Source organism: Falco rusticolus, chromosome 5 (genome assembly GCF_015220075.1).
Source record: "Falco rusticolus isolate bFalRus1 chromosome 5, bFalRus1.pri, whole genome shotgun sequence".
Lineage (NCBI taxonomy): Eukaryota > Metazoa > Chordata > Aves > Falconiformes > Falconidae > Falco > Falco rusticolus.
In genome coordinates this window covers 16,685,272-16,701,407 of record NC_051191.1, presented here as the reverse complement: position 1 = coordinate 16,701,407, position 16,136 = coordinate 16,685,272, and the positions used below count along the sequence as shown (strand labels likewise).

The 16,136-nt window shown below is 38.0% G+C and overlaps 1 protein-coding gene across 1 annotated transcript in view; it reads right to left on the bottom strand.

Annotated features, from left to right (window-relative positions):
• Window positions 1–16,136, bottom strand: part of FBXL13 (F-box and leucine rich repeat protein 13) — a 90,433-nt gene that overhangs the window by 5,380 nt on the left and 68,917 nt on the right. Inside the window, 3 exon segments of the mRNA XM_037388274.1 lie at window positions 3,055–3,218; window positions 7,509–7,643; window positions 14,158–14,241. Coding sequence (XP_037244171.1) covers window positions 3,055–3,218; window positions 7,509–7,643; window positions 14,158–14,241 — 383 coding nt within the window.

Genomic DNA, 16,136 nt, shown 5'->3' with positions numbered 1-16,136 from the left:
TCCTTGGCTGAGTCAGGAAAGATTAATCAAGACGTTTTGGAGAACCCACAGAATATGGGACTGAGGCAGAGGCATAATCGTGGCTCATCCTGCAAAGGCTACAATAACACAGTTTTCTGAGAAGTCATGTCAGCTCTTTGATGATGGCTCACCCAGCATAAATTGGAACTTGCACAAATTTATGTTCCTGCTACACCACACCTCTATGGGAAGATGTATAAGCAACCAGAGCCTGAAAGGGATGACGCACTGTTTATTGCTCTAAACAAAGATATGAAGTCATAGAAAAAGCAAGCCAACAACAGTAATCTGGGAGTAAAAGAAAATCCCTTGAGGCTTAATAGGAGAAAAACTAAATCAGGAAGTTATAAGGAGATTAAATGTATTTGAAATATCTTTTTTCAGAATGAACAGTGTATTCATTTACAGTGATTTTTTCAGTTACTACTCTTGCATACCATTCAGAACATGTGCTGTATCTAACAAGTAATTTAATTAGAAGTAGAGTTGTTAAGAAGGAAGTTCTGAGACGACATTAAGAAAACTAAGTCAGAGAGAAGTAAAGAAAAGTAATGACAGCAGAATTGTTTGCGGTGAGACAGAAGGAAATACACCAAGGAGGGTCTGGAAAGCATGAAGCACGCTGGAAATATCTTTTAAGTTATTAAGCATTTGCATTGGTCTTGTGGTCTCTAAAGTGACTATTAAACCCTGGAATGGTTTAGCAGGGAGTGCGCTGTCTACAGCAGTCCTGTTAGAGTGGGGTTAGAGCGCTCCTAGTATGGATACTCTCTATGTAAGATAGTATTATATATTTCGTACTCTCACAATGTTTGATCAAGTTTTATACTCGGCTATATCAACCATGCTTAAACTTTAGTTCTTTTCCACTTTCCGTCCCTTTGGCGTGTCTGAGCACTGTACAGTGCTAGGTGTACGGCACCTGGTCTGTGATGCTCTTAACCCCCATGGAAGGGTGATGGACATTGAAGCTGCATCTTTGAGACTCACAGCTGAAAACTCAGCTCTACGCTCAGCTCTCCCAGTTTTCAAGAATGGTAAGAAGGAAGACGCTGGTAATTACAGCCCTATCAGTCTCACTTTTGTGCCTGGTAAAATTATGGAGGTTATTCTGGGAGTTTAATGGAAAAACGGTTGAGAGGCAATGCAGTCATTGGTCATAGCCAGCACGGGTTCATGAGGGGAAAGTCCTGCTTAACCAACTTAATTTCCTTTTATGACAAGGTCACCCATCTAGCTGACCAAGGCAAGCCCATGGACGTGGTGGTTTTGGATTTTAGCAAAGCTTTTGATACTGTCTCTAACAGCATTCTTCTGGATAAACTGTCCAGCACACAGCTAGACAAGTCCATAATACACTGGGTGAGCAACTGGGTGACAGGTTAGGCTGAAAGAGTAATAGTAAGTAGGGTTACATCAGGCCAGTGGCCGATCACCAGTGGGGTTCCCCAGGGCTTAGTTTTAGGGCCAGTGCTTTTTAATGTTAGTGTAAATGATCTGGACACAGGGATCGAATGTACATCAAGTAAGTGTGCTGATTATACTAAACTAGGAGGAACGCAAAGGACTCCTTTGAGGGTAGAGAGGCCTTCAGAGAGATCTGGATAGACTAGAGAGCTGGGTAATCACCAGCTGTATAAAGCTGAACAAGAGCAAGGGCTAGTTCTCCACTGGGATTGGGGTAATCCTGGCTATACATACAAATGGGGGAACGAGAGGCTGCAAAGCAGCCCTGCAGAAAGCGATGCAGGGGTCTGGGTGGGTGGCAAGTTGACTATGAGTCAGCAGCGTGCCCTGGCAGCCAAAAGGGCCAGCTGTGTCCTGGGCGGCATCAAGCACAGCACAGCCGGCTGGTCAAGGGTGACTGTCCCACTCTGCTGCACTGGTGTGGCCCCGCCTCGAGTACTGGGTGCAGTTTTGGGCACCCAGTGTCAGTATAAGGACATCAAACTATTAGAGCATGTCCAGAGGAGGGCGACCAGGTGAAAGGTCTCGAGGGCCAGACTCAGGAGGGGCAACTGAGGTCAGTCACTTGGTCTGTTCAGCTCGGAGAAGAGAAGGCTGAGGGGTGCCCTCACGGCAGTCTGCACCTTCCTCAAGGCGGGCAGGGGAGGAGGAGGTGCTGATGTCCTCTCCCTGGTGAGCAGTGGTAGGACACAGGGAAACGGAATGAAGCTGCGTCAGTGGAAGTTCAGTTTGGACAACAGGAAAAGGTTCTTCACTGAGAGGGTGGTTGGTCACTGGAACAGGCTCCCCAGGAAAGCGGTCATGGCACCAAGCAAGTCAGAGTTCAAGGAGCATCTGGACAATGCTCGAAGTCATATTGTTTAGTTTTAGATCGTGCTGCAAGGAGCAGGGAGTCGGATTTGATGACCCACATGGGTCGCTTCCAACTTGAGATATTCTCTGGTTCTACGATTCTAAATCTGACCAGAACTGACTGGCTTTTAAATATCACAGGGAATCAGGGGACCAGTTACATTGTGTTACATGACCTGTTTTTTCCAATTGTAGATACTTAACAAGTATGTTTCATTGTACTTGATGAAACTAGGCTTAGATACCTCGACTTACCTGCTGTAACCATGCTGCATTTTGAGCACAGACCCCCATCTACTTCTGCCATATACGGACATTCAGTGATTAGGAAACAGGCTGCCAGAAACCCTTGGAGTGAGCTCAAGTACAATGGCTGAGAGCTTTAGGCCCAGTCGGGTTTTCTTCCTCAGGTTCCCATGTGCCCTTGAGATGATATCCTGTGTCTGCAGAAACTTCCCTAAGAGGACATTGTGTCTGCCATAAAGGTAGATGAGGTCCCTATTTCTCTTCACTTCTGGCTGACACTAGAATATGTAGATACCCACACGAGGCCACAGGAATCCTAAATCAGCAGTGTAGAGACCCCCCAGAAAAAGGAGCAAGATGGCTCAAGCCAGATACCCAGTATGGCACCATGATGCCAATGAAGAAAAAAACCTCATGGTTTTGGGTTTACAACCACCTCTGAATTAAGATTATGAAATATCCTCTTACTTGGTAATATTTCTACAGTACAGCATCTTGAGAATCTGGAGTTGCTTACAACATTTCCAAAGATGTTTCAGTGCTTTGTCAGTAAGATGAATGCAACCTGAGACATCCAAGAAGTGGAGATAATGCCAGGCTGCAGCCAAGTATTGGATACAGGTATCAGTCATCTGTCAATGAAGCAACAAGATACACAGAAATTAGATTACTGAGTAGTTGAACGAAAAAACCACAGAGCACAATTTTAGTGTCTGATTTGTGGGAAAACTATGCTTTAAAATACTTTGTGGAAGTAAAGTCTCTGGCACAGCAGAATTCTGACTCTGCAAGAGGCTCTACAGGAACTGTCACTTAAGTATCAGGAGTATATTAAATATTAGTTAACTGTGATTCCAGTGGGATTTTTTTTACCTAATCATAATGGTTTAAATTCCCCAGCCTCATGAGTTTGCTTGTAGCAGATATAAGCCTTTAGCCTTATCTGCTGTGCACTGTTCTCCCTAAACTATGGGGCTGCACTTACAGTTCAGTAATACCAGTCTATATCTCAGTTCGTTGTTACAAATCAGTGTCTCACACCAAGATCTTTTTGATGTATTGTTGTTTCTTTTCTGCTTAGTTTCACCTCACAATTCCATTTTTCTAAACTGATATTCATTGCTATTAATGCTGGAAATCACAATTGAGAAAAACATGAGACGTAGTCTTGAAGGTGCATAAGCAGTCCTACAAGCTACTTAATTGCACCACCGACCTCAGTGGAAACAGTCAAGAATACATTATGCACATACTTGAATTACCTTGTTCAGTCAGGATCAAAAATCAAGAGGGGACATACTAAAGACCTTTTAAAGATACTTAATTAAAAATCAGTGGAGTGGGATGGTGGAAAGAGAGACGAGGGCTCCATCTGCATTAAACAGCCAATCTCATGAGAATCTAAATGGGACAGGGAAGCAAGATGAAGCTGGGACTTTGGGTTATGGAACAGAAAATTAGCACACTATCTCACGATACAATCTTTCTGGAATAATCATGTGCTTTGCTTATTCCAGATTTAGCTATATGCTGAATATTAAGATCTGCAATAGATTAATAGATTAATAGATTAATAAATAGATCAATATTCCTGTTGAAATAAAAAGAAGTTGCTGACTCTGAAGTCAGTAATCGGTATCAGATGCATTTAAGAGAAATCTGTATTCATCATACACTCAATCCTATTCCCTTTAGAGGACTAAATTACAGAATTCATTGCCCATCAAACTGTGTCTTCAGAACTTTGCTATTTAAATAGCTGATTCATTTAACCACAGATTTATTTTCATTTTTTGCTGTAGTTTTTCATGTGTAGGATATGTTTCCTACAGCAACTTCATTTTTTTCCTATGAAATAAGAATTACTCTTGAATTGGGCTCATTCCTTGCATAAGACTCAGAACTGCACTGCTGAATATTTTATAGTATCAGCATTTGCAAAATGACTTGTACTTGTCCTTGGTATATGGACATATGACAGGGAGGCTTACTGCGATTTCACTGAAGCCAGTGGAGTTTGTTCAAAGACAATTTGCCCAAGTAGATATGATTAAAGTGATCAGCTCTTCTAATTTTAGAGTAACCTGCATAGCACATTGCCAAAACACTCTTAATGGTCATATATTTCTATATTGACTTTTCCCCATGTTTTCTTGCTATGATTTTTTTTTTAATTCTTTTTTTTTAATATAATATAGCTGATGTTGCAGGACATGACTGTCAGACATATTAGCATATATCCTTTGGAATGTATTCTTAATCTCCTGACCATTTTTAAACAGTTTCTGAGTGGAAAATATTTCCTTACTTAGCAGCTGGATGCCCTCAATTTACACTAGAGATTGCCAAAGGATTTGAAAGACCCATTAGTTTTAACATCCACAGGTGTACCCATCTCATTTTATAGAGTTGCAAGCTGGATTCAAGTCAAAAAAAGACTTGTAAACTTATATGTAGGCTTATTTAGAAAAGTCTTAATGTTCTTTGCTGAAAATAGTAGGGTATTAGCAGTTAACAGATTGGCTTTATAACTGTTTAAAGAAAAGATACCATCTAGGAACAAAGTGTTGGAAGGGCATTACTAGGTCATGGAGTCTACTTCTTGTTCCAATTTGCAGGAACTACAAAATATGACCCAGTTCATTCGCTTACCAACACCCATCCTAACATTCCTTAATACTTTGCCTCTGTCTCCCTGCTGTTTTACAATACACTGCCTGCTCTGATAATCAGAAACTCTCCCAATTACCAGCTTAAATGTATTTACTGCCATTTTGTAGAGGGGTTTGTTTGGTTTGGTTTTGTTTTTCTGTGTTGGCATACAAGGTGTAGTGGAAAGCGTGGCAGAGAAGACTGATTGCAACACTACCTAACTTGAACTGCTCTGGGAAGATCTCCATGCATAACTTCTATAATCACTGTTATTACGGAAAAAAAAAGCTTAATATCGATCTAAAAGCAACGGATACAGGAGATTGAGACTCATGCATATAATAATTAATGGTGTACAGTAGGTATCTGTAAGATAACAAACCAAGGGCTCTTGTAAAACACAGAGCAACTTCCATGGCCTGCCAGATCTGAAACACAGCCTGTGGGTTTTGGCCTGGAGGCTGAGAAACTTATGAACTTTTGGAATGCAAATAAATCGATCAGACTATCTATAATTTCAGGCTGACTAACTAGTCAGCCAAGTCATGTCAAATACTTGGCCAGGAGGATGTGTTCAGCCACTGCAGTGAATAAGAGGACATAAGGACTGTGTGGAGGACTGAAAGGATAGTCAAGGGTTATGGAGATGGGTGCTGGAGGAAGGCAGGGACAAGAGATGTCTGCAAACGTACTGTGGAAGGAAACAGGACATGGGCACATCAGAAGAAAAGGAGGAAACTGGTCCAATGAATAGGGTGAAATTGTAAAGGATAGTTCAAGAAAAACTTGGTAATAGTAGTAATAAACTTGGTCTATTCCCCCTTGATACTGATGGAAGCAACATTGCAATACATTTTTTCATGAAATTGAAAAAAAAAAATTAAATCAGCACTTTTAAAATTGCATTTGAATGCTTATTGCCAAAATGCAGCAAGCACTTGTTTTTGCTATTGAAGAAAATAATTAAAATCACAGAAATGATTAAATGCACAAAAGCTAGAGGTATTAATTCAGAAAGTACAGGGAGGAAGATTTAGGCCTTCATAAATTCAATGATTTCAAAAAGGAATACATTCTGATACAGGAAAAAGATAACTGAGATGCAAGACTTCAGTCAAAAAGAAATTATACAGAAAATACAGGAAGCAAAAATGCTATAGTATAAGGTCATGGTAGAGAAGGAACTAAGTTTCTCTACAGAGGAAACTTAATCTAAAGAAGTTAATAGATGGAAATAATTGGGGTTGGGGGGTGGGGGGGTCAGATATCTAGACAACCTAAATGAAAATTAGTTGATCAGCTTTCCCAAAGAGATGTTAGTTAATTGAATATGGCTGCAACTGCACATGGTTTTATTGGTAATAAATACCTACTAAACACAAACACCACATCAGATGCACCAAAGCACACCAGTGACAATGGAAACCACTGCAAAACTGTTACATTAACTTGCATATGAAGGGAATATTCATATAGCCATGGGATGACTATTATTGTGAGTCTCCTTGTAGTCAGTAGGGAGATGGGGCTTCTCAAAGACCTGAGGAAAGGTTCCCTGACTGATGCTTTGTAGGAACAATTCTCTCCACTGACTATAAAAAACAGCCTGAGGAAGACTCCCTTCCATAGGTAAGTTATTCAAATACTTAATACATTTTATTTTCCAAAGGACTTAGTTTCTTAGGCTTAGAATCTTCAAAATCATTAAGCATTAATTTACATCTCTGAGTGCATCAGCTTTTAAGCATTACTGCTATTTTCAAAGTAGCAACTGCCCTACCATGTAAGACCACAGGTATAAGGTTCTCATGCCCCATTTTATGCTTTACCTGGGTTCAGAAAGAGTACTGGAAAAAATAAAGCATGAAAATACCAAGAGTTATTAAAACAAAGAACACTACCCTTTAGAAGCACCCAAAACACCAGAGGCTGAGAAAGTATTTGCAGGAAGTATCACTAAAAGCTCTTCTCTCTTCACCCTTCCCTAGCCATCAACCCCTGGAGAGACAAACTTTTACCTGATACAGTACGGGCACTTTCAGTTTTAACTGCAGCCACTAGAAGAACACCAAACACTCTCAAGAGCCAAGTCTGGGAACTTGAAACTCATGGAAAATCAGCTGAACTTAAGCTCTGATTTCTGAATTAGTCGAGTATGTTGTAGACTTGTGACAAGACACAGATGCCAGCAGGTCAAATTTCTGAGTTCAGTATGAAGTACTTCTTCACAATAGTAGTCCCAGAACTATAGCCCCATTTCCTATACAAACCTTTGGGCAACGCGCTATGTTGACAGATGTTAGTCTGCGGCAGTGAAATGCCATTGTTTTCACAGCTTCATCTGTCAGCTGAGGGCAGCAAGAGGCATGGCATTGTTCCAGGTACTGTGTGCCCTTGCAGAACTCCTGAAAGAGAAACAAACAAACCAATCAGTCTTGGGTGACATGCCTACTCTTATTTTTCTCAGTTTATGATACAATTACATAATCCTTTGACCCACTTCAGGTACTTCAGTCTTCTAGGTACCCTTTATTAGGAGTAAAGTCATTCAGCTATTGGCTGTGAATGTCACTAGAAAAAGAAGAGATTCATTAAAAGCCTATTTTCCATTGCTTATATATTATATTACATGTTCATTAGACCAACATTCATATCAGTTCTATATGTTGAATTTGGGTTCTCTAAATTGAGCACAACCCAGAACCTAAAATTTGTGCTTAAAGGACCAGCCCCAAATACATTTATTTTACTCTCTGGAAATGCCCATTATTGTGTATATTAACTTTTCTCTTTTATTTTTTTCCCCCCCAAAAAATGAACAAACAACTCTATTTGTATAAATTACATTATTTTCTTGATAACAATTGGGTAAGAATCTCAGGACTGGGTCAGGGCAATCCCAAGCACATTAGGATAGGCTGGGTGGATAATGGATTGAGAGCAGCCCTGAGAAAGACTCGGGAGTGTTGATTGATGATAAGGTCAACGTGACCCAGCAATGTGTGCTTGCAGCCCAGAAAGCCAACCATGTCCTGAGCTGCATCAAAAGAAGCATGGCCAGCAGGTCGAGGGAGGTGATTCTGCTCCTCTGCTCCACTTGTGTGAGAGCCCACCTGCATCCAGCTCTGGAGTCCTCAGCACAGGAAAGACATGGACCTGTTGGAGCAAGTCCAGAGGCGGGCCACAGGGCTGGAGCACCTCTGCTATGAAGACAGCCTGAGAGAGTTGGGGGTTTTCAGCCTGGAGGAGAGAAGGCTCTGGGAGACCTTGTAGCAGCCTTCAGTACCTAAAGGGGCCAACAGCAGAGCTGGAGAGGGACTTTTTACAAGGGCCTGTAGTGACAGGGCAAGGGGGAATGGCTTTAATCTAAGAGAGGGTAGAATCAGACTAGATCTAAGGAAGAAACTCTTCACTGTGGGGCTGCTGAGGCACTGGCACAGGTTGCCCAGAGAAGCTGTGGCTGCCCCAGCCCTGGCAGTGTTCCAGGCCAGGCTGGACGGGGCTTTGAGCAACCTGGTCCAGTGGCAGGTGTCCCTGCCCATGGCTGGGGGGTTGGAACTGGATGGTCTTTAAGGTCCCTTCCAACCCAAACCATTCCATGATTCTATAATGCTATGACTGTCACTCAGGAGTTCAGGCTTCTGATTTGCTCTGTGTAGTTCAGGCGAGGTAACTGTGGCTGAAGTGCCATCTAATTCCTGCTGTGATACCTGCTGACTACAATTTCTGTCCTCATGTTTAGAGTGAATGGAGAATGCAGGTGAATAAGCACCTGCGGGTCCTACTGACTTCAATTCCAGCATATATGTAACTCAAGTATTAGCTTTTCTATATGCTCTGTAAAACAGATCATTTTGGAAAATAACAGATCAAATGGTTCAGTGACCTTGCCCAGCTTATAATATAAAAATGGAACAGAGATAACTTCACACATTATGAAATTGCAAGAGCTGTTTACAAAACATTTGGTGACCTGCAGATGGCAAGTGATAAATAGGTGTAAAGCAGTATTATTAGTACTATCATTACTATTGCTGTTATTATTACTCCTATTATTAAGACATTACAGCTACTACATGAGTTTTTTAATTTTTACATTAATACTTTTTCTATGATCTCTTCTACAAGGCCAACTGAAAGACAAAGGGACAATCTGACCAACAAAATGTATTAATGTATTTTTCATCTTAATTTGATACTTGCATCTCTGAAAGACAAATGAAAATTTTTGTCAAAATGCACATTAAAGTGTGTATTTTAAACAGTATCAAAGAATCCCACATAAAACTGCTTTTCATGAAACATGGGTAGTTACAACTTTGGCGTGCTATGCACATTCATTGTTTGCAATGAAACTCCTATGAAAGGCCACACATTCATAAAATATACTTTTCTCCTTTGCACTCTGAAACTTTGTTTACTTTTTGGCCTGAATCTTTTTTCAAACCTGAAAATATTTACTTCTAGGCCTACAAAGAGAAGGAGAAGGTAGATCATTATTTGAGTTTGTGGAAACAGTCTCTTGAAGAGCCTGCAGATTTGTTAACTCAAGAACAAAACAACCTAAAATTGCATTTCTTCACCTAATGCTGCCATGATGTGAACATCACATTTTGCCACGCAAGCAAAGCTTTAGCTTCAGTGAGAATCTCTCCTCTTCTGTGATGACTAGCCTAAAACCACAGTGAGGTGCCTTAAACTTGTCACTGAGCTGAACTTCCAGGCCTGCTAATCTTGGCCTAAGACCAATGTAATTTGTCATTTACTGGAATGGAAATTCTACCTCTGTAGGGGAAAGAAGGAAATACTTATACAGTAGATTGCATAAAAAACACTGGTTGCACAAAGCTTTTCAAAACATTAAAGAATTAGTCCTGAGGTAAACAGGCTAAGGACCACATTGATAAGTAAGACATGTGCATGCACACAGAGACACACAAGTGCACATATTTATCATGCACAAATACTACGTATTTATCATTCTTTAAAAAAATCTGTAGTAATCAGACTATTGCCTTTGACACATTGCTGTTTTTTTCATAAGTCTTACCTAAACAGATTAAAAGAAACTCATGAAGTCTGAAATTTGTTTCACAGACTGGAATTTTAAAACTTTTTGTCTGTCTCCTCACTCTAGCTTCTATTTTTTCCTATCTATCTGTATAGCTGTAACAAGGCAGTGCTTCTTGGGCTTTGGGTTCTTGTTTTACTTTACAAAAATATTAAAATATCAATCAATGTTTTAACTTAAGTAGGACTGGATAGAGTCAACAAATAAGAATTTATATTATTTGGCTTATGTACCTTTCCTATTTCAATCTTAGCTCTACAGGCTATTTGTTACCTACAATACAGAAACATTCTAAACCCAGTAACTGAATGTTTTTTATCCACGTGTAAAAGAAACTGCATTCTCTTCAGAATTAGGCCTCAGATGTGATGACTTAACCGCTACATTCTCATCTAGGGTATGTAACACAAGCTCAAGCCAATATTTCAATGCCTGTGAGATATGTTTATCTTGGTTTTACTGGCATAGATTGTCTACATACATATTTAAAATATCCTTCAAAGTTAGGTTCTGAATTTGCTCTTAACTTTAAGTCTACTACATTATTTTGCATGTAGCACTAAATTTATATTTGCAATCAAAGGGAATGGAACTTTGTTTGCTCTCTTCATCTCTGCATCCCTGGTTCTATGCCTAAAAAGAAAATTACAAAAGAGGTTTTGAAGATGCAAAGATAAATAATGTTTGCAAAACATTTAGACACTATAAAGAATAGAATAGCATATGAAAGAAATAACAAAATTTTCTAACCTATGTGCACAATTTTAGTTCTGTGTAAATAAGGCCTGAGAACACACACAAACATCAATGGAAATACTAAATTGCTACTCATTAAGTGAGCAACATCTGAGTTATGAATGAGGAAAGTTCCTATTTACAAAATAGGTGATCACATAAACATTTACTTACTGTAAACAATAAAGTGGTAACAAGTAAAAGAATGAACACTGTACAGTCAACATTATTTCTGTTTATATTATTTTTGGTTATATTATTTAGTTAATGTATAACTTCCCAGCAATTTACCTAACAGTGTTAGTAAAGCCCTCTTAATATGCATTTTCTTTTTACATTATTTAAATATTCTTTATATAATCAAAGTATAACAAGTCATGCAGCATACAATGGGGTTACTCTCTGCAAATTTTCCATAAACTCATATCCTTCAGTTTCAACTTGCAAAAAAGGATTTGCCATTTTGTTCTGAGTTACTTCATACCTCTTCTTCTGCCCTCCCTGGAACCTTGACAACATGGCTTCTGTAACTCCTACATGTACTCCCTGCTAATGCTTTCTTCCTCAAAAAAGTTCAAATTCATACGGATAACAAGGAAAGCATGAACATTTCTTTTTTCACAGTCTTTTTTTGAACTTACTCTGTGTAGTGAGACAACTAAAATAGCTTCTTAGCCATAAGCATAGCACAATGCAGAAGTGAATATTCGAAAGCAGCAGCGCTGGCACTACATGACTTTCCATGAGGTACACAAGATGTACATACTTGATCATTGTTTTAGTTAAAAACATGGAACTTTACACAGAACATTCATGAGTGGCTACTCAGAATTATTCCTAAAAGAAGCACATCCTAATGGCCTGACGTGTATGTTGGGTAACAAGATTCAATCCAGATGCATCCCTTGTGGTACAGCAACAACTGACTCATTCTTACAGTATATGGCTATAAAATGATGGATGTTGGAGCTTTATAATGGAAAAAATGTAGAAGCTGAAGACTGGGATTATGTGATGGCATTGCCTGTACCTGCAGCCTTATGATCTGCAACTGTTTATGGGCATGAAATTGATATAATTAAAAAACCACTATTAAAGCATTTCTGTTACATATGGTTAGAAACAATTTGCAGTTACAGAAAACAGTGCTCTTATTTGGATGTAAATCCTCTGTCCTTCCTAACAAGATGGATGGTTCTTTTTTCCACTGTAAAGTTACCAACTAGCGTTTATTTCTTATATTGTTCTGAAGCACAAAGCAGTAAATCTATGCAATTGTATTGAATTTGTCAAATGTCCATATGGATTGAGGTAAACTTCAAGCAACCTGTGAGGATACAGAATTTCACAGTTTAACTATACATTTTGGCAACAGCCATCTCCTTTCCTTCCTTCTCAATTTTCAAACTAGGTTCATTTCATGCCCACTAGGTTATATATGGAAGTAAAAAGCAAAAGTTGACCCTATCCACCCTTCTCATGCCACTTGCAATTGAACAGATCTCAGTCGTATTCCCCCAGCCACCCCCTTTCCAGACTGCAGGTTCCTTCCTTACTTATCTGTTCCTTTTATGGATCATCCTTATTACCCTCTCTGAATCTTTTCCAGTTTCCAATTCAGTGCTTTACCCATAAAAAGAATTACACTGATACCAAATAACTGACTTTACCAAAACAAGACAATGAGTATTAATAAATCAGAATTTAGTATGTAGTTACTGCTGTGATGATAGTGTAAATCTAGTAAGAATCTGGATGGCAAATCTCATTGACTTTCATTTTTAAAAAGCAAGAGTCAGTAAATCAGAAATATTAAAGAAAGTATAAACATTGCAAAATGAAATTAAAGTACTGTATTAGTATTAATATTTCTTTGCTGGTTATTCAAAAGAAAAAGTATTTTCTCACGGTGTAATTTCATAACTTGTCATCAGTGTAAATAACTGCCTTTGTGGCAACGTTAATTGGTAGGTTGCCTTTCTACAAATTAATTAATTTCCTGTCTGATTACTTTATAAAGATTATTGACCCTGGGAAATTTCTAAGTCCATAAGCTAAGTATGAGATCAGAACACTAAGCACTATGTGTTTTAACCTAATATTTCTATTTTAAGAACAGTATCTAGATTTATATTGCTCAGATATAATATTTAAATTTGAAAACCACTATATATAATAATCATTTTAAAAAGGAAAACCAATGGAAATAATAAAGTTTAGCGAGGTTCACTAGACGTCTTGCTGTGAGCATGATGAGATCTTTAGAACAAGAAATCAGTATTTCAAACATCTAGCTTAAAATACATGTAGTACTTTTTCTAGCAGATTAGTTTCATCATTAGATATGATGAAATTATGCTTTTGAAGTTTTTTTAGGACATTTTAAAAGGCTTTATTCAAATAATGACACAGTTCAATTTGAGATGCTTTTCCCATAAAAGAGCTAAGACTATAATCTGGAGAAGATGCACATGCATTTCTTATTGAAATATAATTTGTTGGTTTTAATCATAGTAATCATATCATTTATGCTGGTAAGAAATAGGCCTTTAGAGGTATACTGAGACATATTTTTGTATCACTAAGCGATAATGATGTGTAGCAATATATCAAGAGCACATGAGGAATCAAGTGTAACAGACTAAAAGAAATTCAACTATTCCATTGAGCTAGGCATGCCAAGTCATCTAAATACAGCATTCAACAAATGACTGACTAAAGAAGCAGAGACCTAAAGACAGCAAGACCTAAAAGCTCACACCAATGATGAGAACAGTATGTTTTAGACAGAAATTGGTGAAGGATTTGTGGAGTAAGAAAGAAATTATAGTATCAGCAATTTAGATTGCAATTTGCACAGTACAATTCAGCAGAAATTAAGGCTTTTATGGAGTGAATTTCAGAGTCAAGCAGAATTCAAGACACATCATGGAGGGAATAAAAAATGGAAAGCAACAAGAGGGGAGAGTAATTTGTAAGAGTGAGAGTGTAGAATGGTGTAATGAAGAATGAATGATGACACGTAGAGTTAAATAAGATCAGTTTTGGGCATGGTTAATTTGAAGAAATAGAGAGGCTTCCAGGAAACACCAAGAAAAGAGATGAAGTTTTACCTGAATCCCAGTATCACTGATGTTTTTGCATTCTGATATAGAAAGTTCCTTTATTTTTCCATGGTGGCCAAGGGCTCTCAAGCCCTACAATATTCCAAAAAAAAAAAATCTTAAAAATCAGTACATGCAATTATGTGTAATTACTTTTAATATGTTAAGGGAGTCAATAATAACCAATGTCTCTATATTAAAGCTTCTAAGAATTACAGCACCTTTTAAGAAATTCTCTTCATCAGAATGCATATAGTTTATCCTCCAATTTTTTGCTTGAAGCATGACCAAGGGTTAAGAATTCTTTGCAGAAATAATTCAATTGAGAAAGCAAAAAATTAGATTTTCCTACCTGTTCAGAAAGGAAGAAACTGAAGAAAAGTAGCATGGCGTGAAATATTTCCACAGGACACAGACCAAGACTCTCATAAAGCAAAATACATCTACAAATCTCCTCCAAAATTTGGGTTTGAAAGAACTTTTCAAAATTCTTTTTTGTTATTGTTGTTGTTGGAAGATCAAATAATATCTTAAAATTGCCACCTTTAAAATTTGCTTACCAGTAAGGGCTTTACGACTACAGCTATGGTACAAGACCATATGTGAAATGGTGTAGTCACTCTCCTAGGTGCATGAACAACCCCCATATTCAAGACAACAGGAAGGTGAAAACTTGGGCAATTCCTGTTTTAGGAGTGCGAAAGGATCTGAAGATGCTTTGTGATTTTTACTGCTTGTACACCAGGAAACCAGACCATGTTCTGATCCTAAACTCTCTAACCTGAAGGAGAATTAAATACCGATTTTGTAAAATATATTTTGATAGTCACAGCAGAATATCTCTGTGCTTCGTATCAATAATGACAGTAAATTCTGCTGAAAAACAAAGTTGTTGCTTTATTCTGTATGGTTAATAAATTATCTACAATTAGGCAGCAAACAGCACTGCACAAAGAGGAAATATCATCCTGAAAAAATAAGCACGTGAACATAGTGTCTGGAATGCAGATGTGGACACTGTAATGATAATGCTGGAAGAGTGTGGCTGGTGTTCAAATTTTGCAAATTCCTGAAATCTCACAGGCTGAATAAAAAAAAAAAAATGGAACAATCAAAAAGATTTCCAATCCTGGCTACTTGTGAAAACAAAGATATTTGCATTTTTCTCAGCAGACGCAGTTATGTGGTGAGCATTACTTTCAACAGCTTCATGAAAATCTACAGAGTTCAATTTTTTTTGGGCAGAGCACTCCCATTCCAGACAAAAAAACAGTTATGTACTTAAACCCCAAATGTGTTTATGTCAGAACTTGAATTCCTTACAGCAGACACTGATAGTTATAGGTGTGACCTTACGGACATAACTTCTTCTTGCATTTTCTTTATGTAAAAGTGGCATGACTTTAACGTACTTGATAATAAAATATTAAAGAATATTATAAAGATTTTTTTGCTACATGACAACTAATGCTGCTATGACTTCAAAGTTCTAATTTGTAATAATTTTATATGACTAGCATGACATGGAATCACAGAACAACTTTCTTTTTTTTCCCCCCTTTAAAATTAAGGTCTCCTTTTAGATGTTTCATTAATAATTCCAGATTTGAGAAGGGAAAGCGTGAAGACATGGAAGACAAGGAATGCCATTAGGAATTGTCTGTTACATACAAAAACTACAAAACTTTTATGTTTCTAAAAATAAACATCTTCAAACAAGCTCTACACAGAAAGTTTTGTGTGTATAAATCTTTTAACTATTATTTTTGTATCTAACATACATACAAAGGAGCCAATTATCACTAGTTTTATTATATTTCCTGATTTACTCAGTAGTATTCTCTCATAAATACCATCAGGGATGCCCATTCAGAACACTAACCTATTTCTAGAGACTTCCATCTTTTATACTAAGCCTCCCAACATTTTTGAAAGATATGCTCAGAGCAATCATATTGTCATTGGGACTCCTGGAAATAGATGCTAGC